This window comes from Rhipicephalus microplus, chromosome X (assembly GCF_043290135.1).
Source record: "Rhipicephalus microplus isolate Deutch F79 chromosome X, USDA_Rmic, whole genome shotgun sequence".
Lineage (NCBI taxonomy): Eukaryota > Metazoa > Arthropoda > Arachnida > Ixodida > Ixodidae > Rhipicephalus > Rhipicephalus microplus.
In genome coordinates this window covers 424,482,925-424,505,681 of record NC_134710.1, presented here as the reverse complement: position 1 = coordinate 424,505,681, position 22,757 = coordinate 424,482,925, and the positions used below count along the sequence as shown (strand labels likewise).

Genomic DNA, 22,757 nt, shown 5'->3' with positions numbered 1-22,757 from the left:
CGAATTTTGCACCTCTGCTTACTTGTCAGTCATGAGAACTCTATTTCAATAGAACACATTTTTATCATTCTTTCAGGTACTATTTAATGAAACTCTACTGTGCACATCGACAGCATTAGTGACTGTGTATGTGTATACATGCACAGTGCGTATATTTGATACACATGACATCGACACTTTCCACTGTTTCCTACACCTCTACAATGCATGTAAAGATCAATAATTTATTACTCCAGTGAAATATAAACTGTGACAGAGTTCGAAGCAACTGCTACACTAGGCAAAGTTGCGATGGTTCTATGCAAAGCCAAATCTGCGCTATCGTAATTGGAACAAGATCTTCCTGCAAATTTATGCATATGGCAAGACAAAAGATTATCTAATCTTTTTTCATCTCCCACATCAGCAGCTTTCATGCATGTATACTTGTTCTTGAAAGTCTGGGCCGAAGGAATAAAAGTAAAAAGACGACACTAGGAAACGCTGCTAGGTACCAGACAATGAAAGTCTAACAATTAAACTAAAAGTAGAATAAACAAGAAAAGACCGTGTTGGTACAATGAACTGAAATGGGGCAGCTCGCTGTCTTCACAGCAAACCAATGGGAGAGTGGTGGTCGTCTTTGCGATGACGCCACCAGTGGGGCGCCACCGTCAGTCACATGGTGTGCCTGGCACGCGTAAATTAAATTCTCACTGCGAAACTTTTCTTCGCAGTTTTTGACTAAAATAGTCCCATCACACAATTCAAATAAAATGTATCTGCAAGATTAAAACATATCCAACACGTATAGGTGCATTAATGAGATAAATAATGCTGTTTCTGCATGGTCTGAGCTCGCACAATTCCTGTCGCAGAACAGGGACCCAGGTCGTTTGCTTGTTTACCGTTTTGCTTTCAAGAAGCATGAAAAAGCACGTTGCTATTCATTTGATCCACATGTACTCCCGCCCACTTATCACACTAACTTAAAGTCATGCGACGAAACAAACAAAGAGGCCCTGAAGGATAACGTTATCATTGGGTGAGTTCCATGACCACCACTTACTTGCATGAGCCAAGAGAGCAAGTAGTCGCAATATTAAAAAAAAAATAATAATAACGTCTAATGACAAATACTGATCTTTTCTTCAAACATTTTACTCATCAAGGGGACGTCAAAGTCGAAGAACGTAACCATAAATTATCCACAAAGTACTCAGGCTGAAGGGTTTATCTTATGTGAATAAACCCCTGGATTCCTGTTGGTCTGAAAAAAAAAAAAAAAAAAAACACTATGCATCAGGCTCCCACAAATACGGAGTTTTCTATGCACACGTTAAAATTCGCTAATGCATTAAGGCGCTATCACGCTACCCGCCCAGCCGCAACGCTCGTGACGGGACACCTGCCGCACCGAATCGGGGAACAAATGAGCGAATCGGCAATGCTCTTTCATACTCCACTTGGGTGCGACAGGTGCCCCGTTATGTGCGTTGCGGCTAGGCGAGTAGCATGTGGACAGGCCCCATGAGAAACAGACGACTGCAATCGACACGTTTCCTTTACACACACACGATCAGCGTGGCCACTAGAGCAACCAATGTCTGAGGCTTTGTATCTCAGCTTCTCATATATTACTTTAGAGTGCGCCGATAGATGGGGGCACAGTAGTACGCTGTGCTTCAGCAGCACAGGCTGTCATCGCAAAAGGAGCCATGCTTTCGGCGCCCGACAACACACTGCTCCTTCCCAGCATGTACACCGTAAGGCAGGGAAGCTCTGCTATGTACTAGACAATGAAAGTGCAACAATGCACATATAAAATAAAGAGGGAAGAATAAAAGTGAAAAGACAATGCTGGGAAACTGCTAAGTACCAGACAATGAAGTGCAACAATTCAGAGAAGCCCATGCAACAGCTTGTTTCAATGTAAACTTTTGCAACAAAAACCATCTCTCTTAGAAAGTACACATGCATCTACATGCGAGTACAACATCATAACACCACAACCAACCTGTGCAACATGGTTTAATTTCTTACGGCATTGCATACCAATGTTAGTCGCAAATGATCTTTCGATCACAATCGACCAAGTCACAGCCATTAAACTAGTTTCACAAACATATAGCTAATTTGTCAAGCAGCTTCACAGATGAACTAAACACACAGAGTTTTACAAAAGACAGTACCGCATTTAGCCAATCAAGATGTTGGGACAGCTCCACGTCAATTACACTGTCTTTTTTACAGTTGACTGAACCCTTGCCAAGCCTCGCATTGTTTGAATCTGGACAGGGGCTCACATTGATTGACAGGCTTCATTTCAAAAACAGTATCAGCCTGCGTGACTGCCAGTTACCTAAAAAACTGCCTGTGCTTTGTCATTACCTCTGCACTGCAGCCAGCCTCGATGTACTCCTTCTGTAATCTGTCTTTTACAGTGCTGTCACCCTCTTCTTCGCGGCCTTCTTCTTCGTCGTCGTTCTCCTCTTCATCGTCAACACCTTCGTGATCACTGTTCATGTAGCAGACAAATAAGCGGGTATTAGCATAGCAATTTGTCTTGACTTGGTTTTTTATTTTACTAGATAATGCTCTTGTGTTTAGTAATTCAGATTAATATTTTCTTGAAAAGAATAGATAGGCTGTAAACATGCTCAATAAAAACTGCCTTGTTGCATTTCGATGGTTCTAAACATAGTTTAAGAAATTTCAGCAAGGATCATAATTAAAAATGGGGCTGCATATTTATCTAATATCTTTCCCACACCAAAACCAGTGCAAAGCCAATTAACCCATTAGGGCCCATGCAGGAACTGTTGGTTGAATTTCACAGAAAGTTTACATATTTGTCAGACTACATTACACCAAAGCAGCTGTACATTTTTATAGAGTTACATTTATGTCTTCAGCAGTTATGACACTGTACTTTGGAAAGTATGCTGGGCTGATGCCATAGTAATGAGCAAGCAAGCTAGGCTTTTCCCTAACTATTACCAAAGTTACCTTGGCATACAAGGCTTGTTGAAGCACCAACGGTTCTTGCAAAGTATAACCCCACACGATTCACAGCACCATGTCTTTGTTTTATGAGAGATGGTACACGTTAATAAGCTTCTTGTACAAATAACCGTACGGATAGAGGGTAATAGCAGGCACACTAGGCACTGGCAATCACTCGATAGTTCTGTTGGATACAACAACGCATAAGTAGCGTCTTGCTATTATGCGGGTGAATGGCAGTAGTGTCTTGCTATTATGTGGGTGAATGGCAGCAGTCAACGTGTAGCGAGTCTGCTAACTTTCACTAAGCAGATCCTCCATGCACTGAGTGCAAAGGCCCAATTCTAAGAAAATAAGCTTTAGGCATGCATTGTATATTTTTGTTGTTTGTACATCTTAGTACACTAAATAACTGCTCAGCTTTGAGCACAATCTCTTTTTTGCATAGAGATATTGATAAAACTTGAGCACTCTCTTGCAAGCAAGCACTCCTGATATCAATTAGTGGCACAAGATGTGAATCTGTCCAAATACTGGATCAATGAAAGGTCACATTTATTACAAACTTGTCATTGTGTTTACTTTTTCAGTATACTTGTGCTTGAAAACTGAAGTTCTTTTCTAACTGCTACTTTTAGAGGTTTGGACTTGAAATACGTACTACCTTACAGTGTGGCTGTGGATAAGCCGAGATCATTGATGTTTCAACAACCTGTGCGATTTCCTAGATTTTTTCATGACGGTAGTGTACAGAATTTCCCTTTGTAGCGGTAGACATTATAGCTATGACAACTTAATTTAAACAGAAGCAGATGTGCTCGAAGAAATCTGGGTCATATCTCTGCAATATGAAAAAAAAAAAAAAACAGTACGCCATCCAATGAACACAATCTTACACATCGATGATTGAGTGATATGTGGTGTTTGACGTCCCAAAACCACTATATGATTATGAGAGACGCCGTAGTGGAGGGCTCCGGAAATTTAGACCACCTGGGGTTCGTTAACGTGACCCAAATCTGAGCACACGTGCCTACAACATTTCCGCCTCCATCGGAAATGTAGCCGCACAATCTTACACATCCCGACAGCATTCACGTGTTTGAGGAAGCTGTGCTGCGAATGCCCAACCTTTACGATTTATTATTTTAAACCCCCTTTGAAATATGTGCAAAGCTAATGCAATTGAGTGCAGCCTTATCAGCTTTGGCACAACTTTTTGTAAACTTGTATCAGCTTAACACAGTTAATTAAGACAAAACAGTTCTGGCTGTAGTTTGTAAACTGTCTCACAGGTACAACTAAATGTCAGAAAGCCTGTTAATGCCCCTCACTATGGGGATGTTCATTTTGTAATGCAATTAATAATGTCTGACAATTCACATGCTAACCATGAAGTGATCATGAGTCGTACATTAGTGGGCAAATTTAGAATGATTCTGGCTTTCAGGGGTTAAAACAAATGACCTTGTAACCTCACGGGAGACAAGACTGCTGGTCGAAACATTTGCTCTGGCACCTCGTGTTCACACATTTTTCATATTTTCAAGCTTCTATTTTTTAAGGGTCAGTTTGGTTCACCTGCACCAATGGTTCCCAGCTGTGCACAAGAAGTTCAGAACTTGTGCAGCACGAGTTTAGCAGTGCAACATCACAAGTGAATGACAAGGGGGAATCCTTATTCCTGTTTGCTTAATTTAATGAGGTGCAAAGATCTTGGCAAAACACACCGCGTTTGTAGAGGGGGGTATAGCACCTACGTCTAATGCTATGTCGTTTGTAAAAGGGGCCCTAAAACACTATTGAAGCACCTGTTTATTATTGGTGGTTTGCATTGACCGATAGCTGGAGGTAATTTTAGCATTGACCTAAGCGCAGATATCCTATGATTTAGTATTTTAATCCCGCAATAAAGTCACAACATCGCTGCCAACCACAACAGCACGCAGTTGGGTTCATCAGAACTTTGCAGGCAGAGATGACACCGGAAGGTTCCCGCTATATGATTAGATAAATGTAACGTTAGAAGCGATCGTGACGTACGGGCGGGACTTGCATCTTGAATGTATTTTAATGAAGCTCAAGAGCCCATGCCTTTATGACCATATTCACAAACCCAAGATCTTGGTCTCTCCTAGCAGAACAACCATTAAAAATATATGAAGTTGCATTGATCGGCATTTGGCTTTAACATGACAGCAATGATTGATCTGAAAGTGAAAACGTTAATTATGTCAGAATATCAAGAACATAAAGGTCTTCTGATCGATGAAATCAAGCTCTCCGAGCACCTCAGCGTTTTATCATCTGGTCAGATTTAGGGCTATGTCCCCCTTGGTGCACTGTGAATTAGTTGTTCACTCTCAATTTGGGGACACACACTGCTCTGTGTGCCACCACCTGGCTATACGCCTCTGGCCGTCGCTGTCATGTTTGGTGTAATGTCCAAATCGACAACATGTGCCTCGCGAATCGTGTTTTTTACATGCGGGTAAAAGGGCACGAGCAAGGGCGACAAATAATGTGGCTGAAGGAGAGAAAAAATTCACAGCAAATCCACGGTGTGAATTATGATGAGTGGGCGAAGCTGCACCCGTTCGTCTGTTTGTCCACCATCCTATGAAACTAAACCACACGCAACGTACACCTCAACGTCCTCTAGGGATCACGTACTGCATCAGTGCAGCACCACCTAGTGAACATTAAAGAGAAGTAAGGGGTGGTTACTACAACAGAGGGACTGAGGGGACACTAGGTAGTGGTGCGGCTTGCGGACGCATCTGCATCGGCTCCGCCAACCGATGTAGTTCCAACTGAGTCCAATGTGCTTTCCCTCCGAGATTTCTGCTGCAGTAACTCCAGGGAGTTTCAGGGAACACCTGGATACCTCATTCATCGCGGTAGGTCCACTGAAACCTCTTTTGTGGGTCCTTTCTCCGACACCAAGGGTTAAGCCTATCTGTGCTTACGCACGGCATCGGGCACCACAGCGTGGAAAGGCAGAACGCGCGGCTGCTTGTTCGGCCGAGAGCAAATCTCCAAAGAGGAAGCTGAGTCCAATTGCAGGATTATCGCTCACCGAAAGCTGAACTCGGGAAACCCGCTTCGAGCACGAGACGCGCTCGGCTAGGCAAAATGGAGCCCACGTTGGCGCCGCTAAAGCCAGCCAGCTGAGAAAAGTTGCCGCAGCCTCAAGGCTGCCGCGCCTGTCTACATCACACTTTCGAGTGGTCGTCCGCCTGGGAGCAGGTCTGGACGTGCGAACATGCAGTCAGTTAAAGGTCACACAAGCCACTTTAATGGCTGCCAGGCTGCCCCCAGTGGCAGCCGAGGAGGATATCGTGTGTGCGAACGCCATGCAGAATATCTTCGTAATAAGCACACCCCCCGAATCGAATGCCAATGCATACTGCAAAGTGCAGGAAATGATCTTGGCAGATAAAAAGCACTCTATCCCGGCTTACATTACAACTCTGGGAAATACCTGTAGAGGTGTGGTCAGAGGCATCGACACCGATCTGACCGAAGCTGCCCGGCAAAGCCTTTTTGTCACACTCAGAAACCCGATGGTGCTCGGAGTCAGGCGCATAAAAGAGGCTCTTAACCGTGATCATACTGTTCAATGGCATGAAAGTACCCAACTATGTTTCCTGTGCCCCAACATGCTACGCTGCACCCTGTACAAGAAGCAAATCGACACTTGCCGTAACTGCAGCCAAATCGGCCACAGGCACGACGTCTGCCCTTGACCAACTGAAAAAGTGCGTGAAAAGTGCGGGACTTCGATCGTCGCAAACGGACACGAATGTGTGCAACCGAAATGCGCGCTATGCCGAGACGCTCATATCACCGGTTACCGTACCAGAAAAAACAGGTACCAAGTTCCCTACGTTCTAAGAAGACGACGAGAAGGAAATGCGGTCACAAGACAAAGAATGCTATGAGCAACACCGGAGACCAGGGAATCGGCGCTCCTACCAAGACACCAGCTGCGGCTGCTCCCAGGAACGCCGCCACGGAACGCTCTCAGAGTTCCAGGGGTGACTTCAACTCGCAACCTACCTGGGCGGACAAGGTAGTCGGAACAGGTGAGACCCATGCCCCCGCGCAACCAGGGGAACTGCGACAGCAAACGCGGGTCAAAATACAGTCACTAGAGCGCGAGAATGCATCTCTTCAACAGGAATTATCTGATATTAGGTCAATCACGCATGAAATGCAGCAGCGAGAGCGCGCGTCTAGCGATCAAGCTACCATCACCAAGCGTCCGTCAACAGAGGCGCGAAACTACGGCGGGCCCTGAGCCCATGGACGAGGGGACGCTTTACGTCCCAGGCATCCAAATACTGCTTGAAAAGCTAAGAAATGACAATATTGTTGAAATTACTCCTATTAGGCTCCAACTGACCGAGCACATCGCGAGGCTTTCAATTTTAGAATGAGACAAGCAGCATGGACTGCTTGGTACACCCCCTTCGAGTCAGTAAAATGGCTAACGCAAGCAATCTAGTCATCTGGCAATAGAACTGCGTCAGCTTCCGCAAAAGGAAGGCAGTTTTGTAACACTTACTTAGCTCTGCTACCGAAAGGCCACCAGTAATCCTCCTCCAGGAAATGCTCACCGATGTCATCGCTCTTCGTCCCTATCGCGCTGAAGCGCATTTAAAGGAGGGCAAGAGGGGTGTAGCGACACTCGTCTCTAAGCATCTCGCCTATTTACGTGCTGACGTAAGGCTGGACTTGAAAATTGAACACATGATGATCGAGCTCATCTCGAACGCTAAACTTAAGGAATCCGTTTTCATTTTAAACGTTTACAGCTCACCAGCCGATAGAAAAGATGTTTCATGCTCTTTTCCAGAAAGCATGTAAAATTGCAGGTGATCGAACGCTCATCGCAGCAGGGGACTTTAACGCACACCATCAAGATTGGGGCTATATCAAGGATACCGCAAAAAGCAAAGCCCTCGTGGCACATATCACAGCTTGTGGTCTCACATTGGTCACCGATCCACGATACCCCACCAGAATAGGCGATTCGGTCAGCAGGGATACCACACCAGATTTGACCATGGTTAGAAATGCAGAGGAACCCGTATGGACCAACTTAGAAGAAAATCTTAGTAGTGATCACTACATCAGCAGCCACGCGATAAGAATCTCGTCACCACCGCTCAGAAAAATTTCACGTCACAGACTAGGACCTTTTTAGAGATATCAGAAATCAAGACGAGAATAAATACAACTTATTGAACGAATTATTCACTCGCCTCAAAGAAGACGATACTGCTTCCACAAAGGAAGTGGTGACAGAGAGATAGAACGCACGGACAGTCGATTAGCCCACCTGCTGGAAGCTAAAAACGCGCTGCAGGCTCAATGGAAAATGCAGAAACTAAACCAACGCCTATGCAAAAAAATTGCTGAACTTAATAGACAGATAGATAAGCATAGTGAAATGCTAGCTCGACAGCAATGGGACGAAGTATGCAATGCCGTCGATGGGCAAATGAGCAGTGGTGCGAAGCGGAACCTCCTCAAACATCTACTGGGAGATTAACAATCCAAAGCCAATCAACAGCTTACAATTGACAGACTTATCTACAACTTAAAGAATTTGCGTCTGATAGAAACCCAAATTATCGATGAGCTCGCCTTGAGATATCTTTGCACAGAACCCGCCTAACATGATGACTACCCTCCTGCTGTGCCAGAGAATGGAACGGACCCTCTGGATTCCCCCTTCACGTGCGCAGAGGTACAAGAGGTTCAAGATCAGCTCCGGGTTCCGATGGGATCAGTGACAAACTCTTGAAGAATTTATCTGATGAGGATATCAAGCTTCTAACGAATAAAATCAACGAGGTATGGGAGACCGGCGATGTTCCAATAGAGTGGCATGACGCGATCGTCATCTTCATCCCGAAACCGGGGAAACCCCTGGAGCTTTGTTCGCTCCGGCCGATATCTCTCACCTCATGTGTGGGGAAGGCCGCCGAGCACGTTATCCTCAAGCGGGCCACTAAATTTGCCGAGGTAAGGAATCTCCATGTAATCTAATTGGATTCAGGCCGTCCATGTCATTGCAGGATGTAATGTTGCTTATAAAACACAAGATCATTGCCAGGGTCTCCAGACACACCAGAGCTGTTCTGGCACTTGATCTGGAAAAGGCCTTCAACAAGGTCAAACACTTTCACTTACTTTATTCCATTAAAGAAGAGGGTCTGAACGAACGTTTTTACAACTACATCAGCTCATTTCTTAAAAAAAAAAAAAAAAGCTACCATTCTCCTAAGATCTTTCAGTTCCAAGACGTTTGATCTTGGACCCAGAGGCACTCCACAAGGGCAGTGCTATCCCCATTTTTATTTAACTTATCGCTGAGAGCACTTTCTCACAGTCTGGCCGAGATTGAAAGTCTCGGTCACGCCTTCTACGCTGACGACATCATCGTCTGGTGCGAGGGAGGTAGTGATGGGCAAATTGAAGAGCGATTACAAACAGCGACCAGGGTTGTTCAAGATTTTCTTAACAAGGCAGGACTCCGCTTGTCGGCTATTAAATTGGAACTACTCCTTTACCGGCCAAAAATCGGTGCAAAGAAAGGAAGTTTCCCCGATATCTTGATCCACAATGAACGGCTCTATTATTTCGATCGTAAAGAAAGTTAGAATCCTCGGTATGTTTCTGCAGGAAGATGGCAGTATGTTTCTGCAGGAGGATGGCGATGCGTTAGAATGCATCGCAGCCAAGGCTGATTCCATGACAAATTAATAACCAGGGTGGCCAACAAACGAGGGGGTTATCCAAGGAGAACCTTCGCAGACTCTTTCACGCCTTCCTAATGAGCCACATGAATTACATCGCCCTGACCCACAAGTAGAGCAGGAGGGATAAAGCCCGATTAGAATCGATAATTCGCAAGAACATAAAAAAGGTACTGGGTCTCCCACAGAGCACCAGTGCAGAACATCTACTGGCGCTGGGTGTCCGCAACACCTTTAGAGAAATAGTAGAGGCACAACAGGTCGCCCAAGTTGCAAGACTGGCTTCCACGGAGGCTGGCGACAGTTACTAGCACCTATTGGTATACGGTCTCCATCGCCAGAAAGAGGGAGTGCGCGCTCCCTATCGAAGTCCGGGAAATGTATACTGTATCTCAGGTACCTAGAAATATGCACCCCAATACAACTACAGCACACGCAAAGCGAGGGCCAGAGTCCTTCTTCAAACAGCGGCTACGATTGAGGACAACATTGCCTTCGTTGACAAAGCACAACACACAGCTTCCAATCACATTGTTTCAGCAGCTACATCGTTACGGGGAGAGCTACTGACATCACTTACGCTCAAAAATTAGGATGCCGACAAAGCTGAACAGGTGGCAGTGGCCATCGCCATGGCCACTACGAACCGTTCTACTATTTACACGGACTCGCGAGCCGCCACTAGAGCATTTATGAAAAGCTCGGCGTGCAAAGAAGCCACTCGCGTTCTCTCTGCTGCATCTTGGACAGGCAAAAAGCATGTAATTTGGTTCCCTGGTCACATGGGCAGTGATTCTCATGAAACCATCCCAAACGCCAACGAACTTGCACACTCCCAGGCGCAAGGTCTCACTTACCACGCTGAAGTAGGCACTCGGAGGCCGAGGGAGGGCAGTGGCAAAGGGACCCTCTTCTCACTTTTAGCGAGGTCTGTAAGCACTATCAGCTGCGGCATCGTAAGTTTCCGATTCCAACCCCACACCTAAACAAACCACAGGCAATCACCCTGCGAATGTTACTAACATGTATCCATGTCCGTTTATTTGGTCAAAATTCATAGATGGAATAGACCCACGTTGTCCACGCTGTCGTCATCTGAGGTGCACCCTTCACCACATGCTGTGGCAGTGTCACGACTTGCGCAGAGGCTCAGGGTTTCCCTCCGCTGTGGAAGACAGGCACCAGCTCATCACCAGCTCCGAAAAGGACCAGCAGCTAAGGGCTGTCCAGAGAGCCCGCCAAGTGGCCAAGAGCCTGAACTTCCCGGCGCCATCGTGGGTGGGGCCCCCATACGAAACCCCCTGACGGGGGCATTCTCGTCTTCTCAGAACCAAATAAAGATCCTTGACTGACTGACTGACGAAGGGACTGAGCCACAGCGTAAGGAGCTTCACCCCTAAAATAGCCGACCTATCTCCGTTGGAAGGAGGGTTTATGTGATAACATTAACCCATGTGCAAGGCCTGCCATCGATTGTTACTCAAGCAGAGAGGTACATGCCGCCCGTCTTAGGAGCAAGGAACTGGGAACGCAAGGGGGAGTGGTGAGGGGGCCTTTTGGTGAACTTTAGCTTTAAGGGTGTAATCACAGGTACGCGCACTATTTTGGCAGGCATTAGAGATGGCTCGTATACCTTCCATGTCTTGAACTCTCAATGAGAACAGACTGTGTGAAAAATGCTACACTTTCTGCAGCGGCCATATATATGTGATATGCCCTGAGCCATGATCGCAAGGCGGCCACACCATCGCTACATTTTTGGAGCTCCTTTCGTACACGCTGTTCATGCTGTATGTGTATCTGCATGCAAAGGGTATTCTGGGGGTATTTATTCTTCAGAATCGTCGTACAGATATCGAACACAGCGCACACACCAAGTTTCTTGCGCATGCAATGAGTGCGCGCACTTTCAAAATAACAAGCCCGCCGCTAGTGCTCCTCACAAATGATGTTAAGCCCTGCTTGGTATAACAATTTAACTAATTGATTTCGCACTCATTGCTAAGAGCGTGGAACTAACAGATTATATCTTTCCGACCCAATATCCCGTAACCCAACAGAATGCTGCTTAAAGAGGCAACCGCTCCAGGTGCCGAAGCAGACTTCGTGCTGTCAGTTATCTCAACGAGAAGTAAAGGTTAATATAATAGTACAGAAAGTTTACAAGAAGTCTCGTAATGCCTTGAGATAGCACGCGTGCCTTTTGAGAAATGCAGCCTTCCCTTACCCAAAATGAAGGAATCAATGCGATGTCGTGATGTTAAATTTTTTTTAACCGTCAACTATTGACTCTGAAAAGCGAGAGGCGGTTGTGTTACTAAGCATAGCCACTTCACAGTGGGCTTTCCAACATCAGGGCTGTCAGCGATGGGCCCACTACTGAAAGCTGCGCATATTAAAACCGAACTGCAGCTGCTCCGACTAGGCAGCATGCTTTCATTAATGAGGTCACATTCTTTTAAAAGAAAGCAGATGAAAATTTTGAATTCGGACACTAGCACTTGCACGCTCGGCAGGGCAGGGCAGGGTCTTTTAGGGGCTTTTACTGCAACAGAAATTTGCTGGTGAAAGGAGTTACACAAAAGCTCTTCTCAATGAAAATCCATGAATAAAGTATATTATAGGAAAAGTGTCAAAGCATTCCCATCGTTCGCATGTTCTTCTGTGGACACGAAGCACGAAAAATTAGACTGCGATGTCCAGAAGTAGACGCGACAGACATTCTCGCAGCACACGTGCAGTTATTAATGAAAACTTTCTTATTACGAGCCGTGCACCTATTGAAACGAGCTATGAGCAGTGTTCCTGGAACAGACGACATCTGCCAATGAATCGCCCCCACAGTTAAACCCTACTGATTAGACTAGACGTCACGAACTTCTGTGGAGAGAGAGCGTTTTGCCGTTGAGCCAACTTGCATAACAGAAGTTGTGTCGGCACCGTGCACAGCATCATGGATACGCATGACAGCTGTTTATTTAGCTGAATGATTCTAAGTAAGTGTGTTGTGACTTTGATGGCTCCAAGAACAATGCTCCACATATTTTGACTCACTGGTGTGGCTATTGCCAGTGACAGACGCTCCCAAATCTAAATTTGGTGCAGTTTGGCGCAATATCCATCAATATTATAAGAACGGTGCAGTAAACATATTTGGCGCACTTTGATGCAGAAGTGGAATCGCTGCTGATGGCACATAGTGTCCGTCTTGGTACTTGCTGACAAAATTCGTCGGGACGTATCCATTTCGTCAGTGAAGTTCAGTGCACCGTTTCACAACCAATGCAACTGGATAAAAAATGCTGTAATACTGCTAAAACTATTAAATAAATCTAGTGAAATTTCAAAAGTGAAAGAAAACGGCCCATGCTGAAGGGAGCACGTTAACACCACAGAACGGAGCAAAAACATACAAGACATCAAAATAACAAAAGTGATCTGATGGCCCCACTGCGTTGACAGGAGCTGCAGAAAAGTGGCCAGATGAAAACAGTGTACAGTAGATTTTCACTACACGGAAACCTGTTAAATGGAAGTGCCGCATAAATGAAACAACTGCCTCCAGCACGATTGGTTTCATACTTAGATTCTCCACCCTTGTTCATCTATCAGTAAACAAAACTCCTTTTACACAGAACACATTTTGCTGGTCCCTTCAGGTTCCATTTACTGTATTTCCCTGAAAACTGCTGGTGCCTAAACAAACAATTCTGCTGCTTGCGTTTTGTCGATTCTGTGTATACTGTTGTTAGTTTCTTACAGTAAAGTTAATTCATTGCTGTTCAAGCTAATGACTTTGTAGCAAAAATTTACCTACCCTCATACCTAGGGCCTTTACTTGACAAGTTAAGTATGCCTTTCATAAGGTACCCTTACGGCAAGATAAGAGATGTTTCTGAAGTTCACTTTGTACTTCTCCTACACTTGTACTTCTCTCGTCCTTTCGTAAGTAGCCTTACCGTGATAAGTTAAGGCCGGTTCATCAATATGGCTGTTAGCGTTGCTTGTGAAAAACATAGTGTACCAGTGACTGAACCAATTTTGATGCTGTTTTTTTTTTTTAATCCTTGAAGCCTTGTTGATAGGATGACACTAGTCTTTACATTGCTTTGCACTTAGCTTTTTTAAATGTATTAACTAGTACATGAAAAGCTTTGATGTAATACATGAAGCAAATGGGGATATTTGTAAAAACACTAATGGGAACAGCCAATTTTTGATGATGTCATCCTATGTAGTGTTCTTTTGAGTAAAGATGAAAACCACTTGGACCTTCCTGGCAAGTTTTGCTACAATGCTAGGCTTTTCACCAGTAGACTACGTCATCAGAGTATGTGATCATCTGCATAACTACACCACTGCAGATCAAAGACCTCTTCCATGTTCTGCCAGTCAACTCGATCCTTTGCTTGCTATTGCCCTTTATACCCGCAAACTTCCTAATCTCATCTGCCCACCTAACTCTCTGTCTCTCCTTTACCCACTTGCCTTCTCTGAGAGTTCAGTCATTTAGCCTTAATGACCAGTGCTTATCCTGCATACGCGGTACACGCCCGGCCCACGCCCATTTTTTTTTCTTCATTTCAACTATGATATCCGTAACCCCGGTTTGTTCTCTGAACTAGTTTTCTCTCTTCTTCTCTCTTAAGGTTACCCCTATCATTTTTCTTTCTAGTGATAAAAGTGACGTTTTGCGTTTTGGAGCAGGTTCTGAAGCAGAAAAAATGGTGCTTTGGAGCAGGCTCAAGTGTCTTCACAGCAGAAAAAAATGCAATAGCTGAGGGCTGCCATTGGTGTTTTCGGAGCAGATGAATCTTCCTAACGACTCCTGAAGTCCAAAACATCACTTAAGCATCTAATAAATATTTATGTTTATTTTTAAACATGCCATATGCTAGTATGCGGAAAAAATACAAGCAGTATAGTTGGCGTAAATCATGAGAGGGGGAGAAGGGGAGGGGTTAAATAAGTCTAGACTTTTCTGGTGTTCAGGCTGTGGAGGACACGCCTTGCAAGTGTCCCCCTTGAGGTTTAGCTTTAGCACATGATATAATTGAGTTAACAGTTAACTATAGTGCAATCAACTTTTTAAAAGGCTTTTTACCTTTTACTGAGTACCGGTGTTGAATGGCCCTCAACTGTGTGAGCTATGCAAATCGAAAAAAATCTGAAAAAAAAAAGACTAAATAAACAATGCAATTGCTTGAGCTCGGACCTTAGGCTCAATATTTTTTAAATTTATTTGAAAGCATGATTTAATTCCTGAATAAATAAAAATAAAACCCATATTAAATATACAAAGTGGACACCAAGGCCTGATATGTGTCACCCTTTGAGATTTTTCTGAATTTACGCCACTGAGTAGCATCCTAGGTTGATCGTGTATACAGCTTGCTTTTGGTTTTGCTTATGCTCAAGGAATGGTCCCATGATTCAACTTCATTCTTTTTAGTTTGCCAACACCATTTTGGAGCAGGTTTGGAGCAGTTGCTAGCAAATATTGCATTTTGGAGTAGCATGCATGAGCAGCATTTCACTTTTGCAGCAGTTTGGAGCAACACTTCCATCACTGCCTTTCTATCGCTCGCTGCATCGTCCTCAACTTAAAGGGCCACTGACCAGGTTTGACAATTTTGAGCTGACAAGCGAAACGTTGCTAAAATTCGAAGCGCTACGCGCCATGAAAAAGGGTCAAATTTCAAAAAGAATGCTGCTCCCCCTCTGCTCTGCCGGCGCACCCCTAGAGAATGAGGGCATGACGTGGCCGTATGAATGGCCCTAAGTACACGGCAATACAATGATGTTGGTCCTCTACGTAGACGACTCTGCTCCGACGTTGTCAACAGTATACCACGTGACACGGCAAAAATTATTTAACACAACATGCGTAGTTTATGCATTTGTTGCTTTAAGAGATTAATAAAACTTGAAATAAATAATGAGACACAATAAAAATTGTGCACATTTTTCTTTCATTTTTCCTCGTGAAATGCTACGAGGTGCGGGGCTAATGTGCCAGCGTTTTGCATGCGTTCGTGTCCCCACGGTCAGCACATTGAGCAGACGACTGCCGTGGAACGCTCCTACGCATTCGCGCACTCATTGTGCTCATCTACTCAACCGCGTCTAACCCCCGAATGCAGAGATGTTACTTGGCTCGCGACTTCAACTTAACTTAAGCAAGTCAGCGTGAAGCAAGCAGCGGACTTCAAAACGCCCAAGTCAGCCTTCGCGTTTCATAGATGCTCAGGCTGTCTTGCTTGGCCAAGTCAAGAACGAGCTTCAAAGCAGAAACGTGCCGATCGCCTGCTAACGAGGGTAATAATGAAGTTGTTCGCATAAGGCATGCATTAAATTAAAAAATTCCATACGTTTTAAAAACTATAAAATTGAAGGGCCACAAGCACATTCCTGCCATTTTACGGCTAACGAGCGGCACGTGGTGCCTGCCGCCACAGCGATGCACAGTGTTGCTTCTGTAAAGCGTTCGTTGCCCGCTGGTTTTAGTGGCCACCCAAATGCGGCGCGTTTCTCCACAGTTGCTTGTTTGGAGGCGAAGCAAGCATCACGCTGGGTTCTTTCGTCTTTTTTTTTTTTCCCAATCATACCCCACGGCATGTATTTGTGCTGACCTGGCTCACGAGGTGACTCGACTTTCACGGCATTTGCCTTTCTGTTCGCCTGTGTGCATGCCTGTAGTGGGCTAGGTCGCAGTTTCGCAGTTATATAAGAAAAAAAAAGTTCTGGGAACAAAGGGAACAAATGTGATTCGTATCCTGTTGTTGAGTTGGTAAACAAAAGAAAAATCGGGGATCAGGACATTGCCCTCAGCAGAATTCTGTTTCGCAGGGTGCAGCAGTGTCTCGCTGCATGATGGTGAAGCGGATAAAAAAACCCGTGATAGGGGCACCTCTTTTTTATGTGTGTGGAATTTTACGTAGCGTTGTGCTACAAGCGATGCCTTTCTGAGCGAGAAACGGCGCCCTAGACGGGACAAAAGGATAGACGAGGCACTCAGACACAGGGCCGAGTCAATTTTGTACCGAAAGAGGCGGAAATTGTCATGTTTAAGAAAAACGGAAATGGCCTTTGCGCTTACGGAACACTTCGGCGTCGTCCCCACCGAAGCTATTAATACGCACGTGTGTAGTCGACACAGCCTGTAACACCAGGGAACTCAGCCACTTCATAAAAGTCCCACATAACTATAGAAAGTGCTGCCGGCTGCGGAAAGCGCACCAGCATTGATTGCGTACAGGTGCTTTGCGATGAGTAGTGTAACTTTTCCTACTGCATGGCAAACTGTTGACTACGGAACGCGGACGAGATTCCCGGTGACTGTTTGGAATGTGCCAGCGCCGTAAAACCCGAGAGCCATCAGTAGCTGTAACACTGGGGGCACAGGCTGTCCTCGGTTGTCCCCACTTTCACGGAGCGGCAACATACCCAGCAGCTGCCGCACGGTATTCTTCGTGAATCTGTACCGAGCATGGAATTGTTCCTCGTTGTACAACTCCATCGGATTTCCTCGGGCACGTAAAGCGGGCCCAAGAATCTTCGGCAGGCAGTGCGCCTCAGAAAATGCTACACTTATGGCAAGGCAAGCCAACTCAAAAGTGGCCAACCCTCCGCGCAACGTCCATTCGAGAGGTGGCCATGTTGGAATAACGCATGAAGTCGCTTTCAAGCTAGCGCCGCAGCCGACTTGAAAGTTGTCCTGGCTTCGGCCGAGGCAAGTCACCTTCAAGTCATTCGCAAGTTCGAGAACGATTTATGGTGGCTGGCAAGACTGTCTTGAGTCAAGAACGAGTCAAGTACGAGTCAAGTAACATCTCTGCATTCGAGGGTAAGCCAGCGTTTCCAAACCACCCCGCAGAAACGGGCATAAGACCACAAACTAGCGCTGGACAACAAAATAATGCTGCTCACTTGCTCGGAGGATGTAATTGTTTGGGCACGTCATGCGCATGTCACCTCATAGTCAGTCGGATGCTGGAGAGGGTGGGGAAGAGATTTCGCTTGCGAAAGCTACGCGGAGGAGCGGCAAGGGTTTCGAGCTCGCCTCCTCTCATCCTCGTTTCCCACCGCTTCAAAAAACCTGTTTTCTCCGCTCGTAATGAACCGATTCGAAAAATTTTTGTGGCAAAATGTTCCTCATCAGACACCCAACAACTTCCACTGTCTAACTAAAATTCAGTATGGAGCCTGGTGAGTGGCCCTTTAAGGGGAGAGGCTACCATAAAAGGGCAACTTTTTTTTTGTTGAGATATCCTGATGAAATTTTCAGGGTAGGCTTACAATAAAGCTATTTGAATAACACCGAAATTTCATGCATTTAGGTTCATTGGTTCCCAAGTTACAGTTCTCTGCACAGGATAGTCCCCATAGGTTTCAGAGTCAGGCTGTGGTGAATTTAGTGAATGTGCTAGTACCGTGAAATTCAGTGTGACGATTCCTGGATGGGTGCTTTACACTAGGACAAAACCCCGTTTTTTTTTTTAATTTCCTTGCTCAAAATGTTTAGCAGAGCACTGAATTTAGTGTTTGCCATCAACCTGTTATCAATGAATTTTAAATAATTATCACAAATTACAAACACAATCATTTCAAAAAGTGGCTCTGTCAGTGGGTGAACTATTTCTTAAGGTACATAATAAAACAAATCTCAAAGAAATGAACGGTTGCAGAGATATCACCAGACTAAACAGCTTCACTGGCTGAAAAAGTCATCCTGAGAAAACGTACTTCGATTTTGAACACATATTTTGGTCTGAAATGACCCAGCACAGTAGCTAGAAGTGTCCTTTGGGACCCTCTTCCTTTTCCGCTTTTCCTGCTTGTGTTGCATGCGTTTTTGAGCCTTTTTCAGACGTAGAATGTCTTTCTGTAAGGTTCATGCATCATCTGAAACTTCCTCTCAATCAACGACACAGTTCCGAGCGTCTACTGCACAGCAGCATGTTTGCTATCCCCCACGGCTAATACCTCGCGCGCCCGAAAACTGTGAAAATAGAGTTGACGTCGCGGTCGCACTGTTTGGGGCTGTAATCACTGCGGTTGCGAGCTCGATGCATAAGGAGCACTTGAGCACAAAACACAGCACCAACTTCAGTTGTGACAACGGAGTCTTGCGCCGATGTTGTCATCTCGACATCAAGATAAGCATCAATGCAGTCATTTTACAGAGACAAAGCAGAAGCTGCTCTGCCGGAATCATCGATGTGATTGTCACCACGCGCTGCCGCGTGAACGAGCTGTGTCATGTGTACGAGCTTCATCTGACACTTTCTTGAACCAAACGCGTGCAGAGTCCCGAACTTTGTTTTGCCCATCGTGACCGACAACGCAACAATCGGTCTCCCGTGAACAAGGCGAAAGATCGTCTCATAAAAAACGGTAGAATATAGTCTTGTAAAGACAGTGAAAGATTAAAGAGCACGTGTGAGAACCGAGCGGGATGATGGCAAACGGGACACACAAAGCATGCCGGCCTTGCAAGCCCCAGAGCAGAGAGCGCACCGGGGAAACACATTGCGCGCAGCAGCGAATACATACCTGCCAAGTTCAAGGATTGTGAATCCGGGAGATTTCCGCAATGAGGGGGGGGGGGGGGGACAGAAAAAAAAAGAACACACATACAATAACATCGCAAAAAACAAAAGGCGGTGGGAGGGGGGCTCAATCGCAAGCGCCAACATCAGCGCTGTGGTCTTATAGTGGCTAGGAGTGGCAGAACACACGAGGGTAGAGTTTTTCCCGGAGGTGAGAGTCTCAAAGGATCAACACAACTAGCAGAATCTATTTCAGTCTAAACAACTCGCGTGTGTCTTTCTGGGACACACGTGAAGCTTTGCTCACTACTAGATTCTTTTAACAGGAATGCCCAAATGCATCTGGCCCCTTTTTATTGCGATAGCAATATATCTATATATATATGAACATATCTATATATATATGAACACTCAAAGAAAAAAATCCGCCCGCACTCGGCACCTAGCTAGTCGCGATGCGCAGACACCTTGCTTATCTCTCACGTGTACTGCCTTTAACCTACCGCTGCGTGCCCTCGCAGCTCGTAGATCGCTATCGGGTCACCGCGACCACGGTTTTAAGCGCGGCGGTTGAGGCAAATGGTAGTTCAGTTTACAATCCCCATGCACTTGGCTGCGCACGCCCCTTCAAAACTAAGTCGTTTTATGAAATCTACGATAACATCTGCCGCAGTTCTGCCCGCAAAGTTTACGTAAAGCAGCGTTGCTTTGACTGGTTGAGCGCACACTTTCGGGGTTCTGTCAGTTACGCCCTCGCCATACACGATCGTGTCAAAAGCGACCGTGGTTTCGTCCACAGCGGTTGTGGCAACGACAATCACACGCCCTGTAGAAAACAGTGCATGCACCGGTCGCACGAGTACTTGCGAAGCTCTGAGTACGCTGCTCTCGGCCTCCGTTCGACAGTTTCCGTACTAAATTACGTATCACCCACCGCGATTACAAAATGTGTTCGAACATTCAAATTGAGGCCCAATGAACATTGTAAAATTTGGCTGGCGAATTGCAAGAATTTGTATCTGCCACGGTTTCGCATCACTGAGATTATACTGTACATTTACATGAACGCCTCTTATACTCTTCTATAATAAAATGGGGTAGGTTCAAAAAGCCTGGAACGGATTGAGCTGATTTTTTTGTCAATGCGGCCAGATCACGCACAAAAATAACGATTTCCGGGAGATTTTCATGACAACCGTACAACAAAAAAAAAATGCATCTGCCGCCGTTTTGTCCACAGGGTTTGCGGAAATCAGCGTTTCTTTGACTGGTTGAGTGTTGGACGCACGCACACTTTCGGGACTCTATCAGTTACGTCGTCGCCATACATGATCGCGTCAAAAGTGACCACAGTTTCGTCGACAGCGGTTGTGGCAACGACAATCACGCACACTGTAGAAGACAGTGCGTGCGCCGGTCGCGCGTGTACTTCCGAAGCTTCGAGTGCGCTGCTTTCGGCCTTCGTTTGACGATTTCCGCACTAAAGTTCGTATCACCCGCCGCGATAAGGAAATGTGTTCGGAACATTCGAATTTAAGCCCAACAGACAAAGTAGAATTTCGCTGAGGAATTTCCCGAATTCGTATCTGCCGCAGTTTCGCATCCTAGAGATTCTACTGTACGTTTAAATGAACGCCTCTTATACTCATTCATAATAATATGGGGTAGGTTCAAAAAGCCTGGAGCGGATTTAGCTCCTTTTTAGTCAAGGCAGCCGGATTACGCACAAAATTTTCGATTTCCAGGAGATTTTCGTGACAACCATACAAAGTGAAGAAACGGTCAAAATCCAGGAGTCTCCCAGCCAATCCGGGAGACTTGGCAGGTATGGTCTAGACATAGACGTGACAGACATTCTAGCAGCACGTGTTCAGTTATTAGTGAAAATTATTTTATTACATGCCATGCAACAAATGACGTCCGCCGATGAATCGCCACCACAGTTTCACGCTACCGATTGAACTAGAAGTCCGAGCCCCTGCGGAGAGCACGTTTCGCTGTTAAGCGGACTTGCACAACAGAGTTGCATAGGCACCAAACATAGCGATGAATCGCCACCACAGTTTCACGCTACCGATTGAACTAGAAGTCCGAGCCCCTGCGGAGATCACGTTTCACTGTTAAGCGGACTTGCACAACAGAGTTGCATAGGCACCAAACATAGCATCGTGGATTTTAAGACACACATGCGACCGCTGTTTATTCAGTGTAATAAAATAGCTACGCGATTGTGACTTTGGTGGCCCTGAGAACAAAATGCACATGTATTGACACGCCGGCGTGGCTATTGCCAGTGATAGATGCTCCCATATCCAACCTTTGTGCAATTTGGTGTAATTTCTGTTGATATTATCAAGATGGCATAGTAAACTTGATTTGACACACTTTGGCACAGTTGAGGCAGGAGTGGGATCACTGAGTGAGACATAGCAGTGCCCTGGCTGCTGGATAAAAAACATGATGCGGCCTGTTGCATCATGTCACCGTCAATGGGCGAATGAGTCCGGCCAGAGTTGACAGTTTCAGCCACTTTTTTAGGAATGGCGTTGATACTCCACCCGTCAAAGCGGATGGCCCTTTGTGCGTGTCCGTGTGCATTTTTGTGAGCTTCCTCGCGCTATATTTGTGTGCGATTGTGCGTGAGGGGCAGTTTGCCTCATGTTTCCTGTGATCGAGTACGATACTTCGGTGCACACGTGCGTGGCAGACGGTTCTTTAGTGGTGTGACGCCGTGAAGCTGTAGTGTGCCGCTGAGCAGCTCGAATGCGAAAAAAAGACACTAGCTTGAAGCCCAACGTATTCCCCTGCGATATACAGTTTCAAGAAGCATATCGGGTTGCGTATTCTTTGTAACAGAGCACATATTTTTGTCACAAACAAGTGCTGAAGCAGACGCGCGCCGCCGCCTTCACACGACAGCATCAAATCACCTTGCCAAACATTACCTTCACAGGCGCGCGCAACGAAACAAGAAAACAAGCATGAAAAGGTGCCCAGGGCGTGCTCTTACTCTCTCCACACGCGACAGCCAACCAGAACAAATGAGGAGAAATCAAGACATGGAAGCGAGGCCTCGTTTGGGGGCGACCGTTTTCGCAGACGAACCAACGAGACGAAAGCCTTTCCCCTGGCTGCTGTCCTGGCACGTATGGGCTACGCACAGTCCAATTACTTAGAATGTTTGCAAAACAGGATAGGATCTAAAACTAGAGGTGTCGTAGGGTAGGACGGGTGGTGAACATCGGCCAAGAAGTTGTGATGTTTGAGTGGTGTGAGTGAGTAGAGTAGTGCTGTTAGTCTATGTCGAAGAATCGGAGTTATGACGCCGCTGGAGTACTTTGTTGTAGAGTGTTGCCGGGACGGTGACCAGCGCTGCAGTTCCTTTTAGTGTTTCCTTTTGAGACATGTTCGAAGAATTAAGGAGTATATCACAAAACGAGCGCTCAAAAAG

The 22,757-nt window shown here is 45.7% G+C and overlaps 1 protein-coding gene across 4 annotated transcripts in view; it reads right to left on the bottom strand.

Annotated features, from left to right (window-relative positions):
- Nucleotides 1-22,757, bottom strand: part of LOC119160935 (uncharacterized) — a 120,228-nt gene that overhangs the window by 31,503 nt on the left and 65,968 nt on the right. For all 4 annotated transcript variants that reach the window (XM_037413215.2, XM_075880389.1, XM_075880391.1 and 1 more), the window contains exon 4: nt 2,371-2,497. In XM_037413215.2, the coding sequence (XP_037269112.2) occupies nt 2,371-2,497 (127 nt within the window). The remainder of the gene's footprint in view (nt 1-2,370; nt 2,498-22,757) is intronic.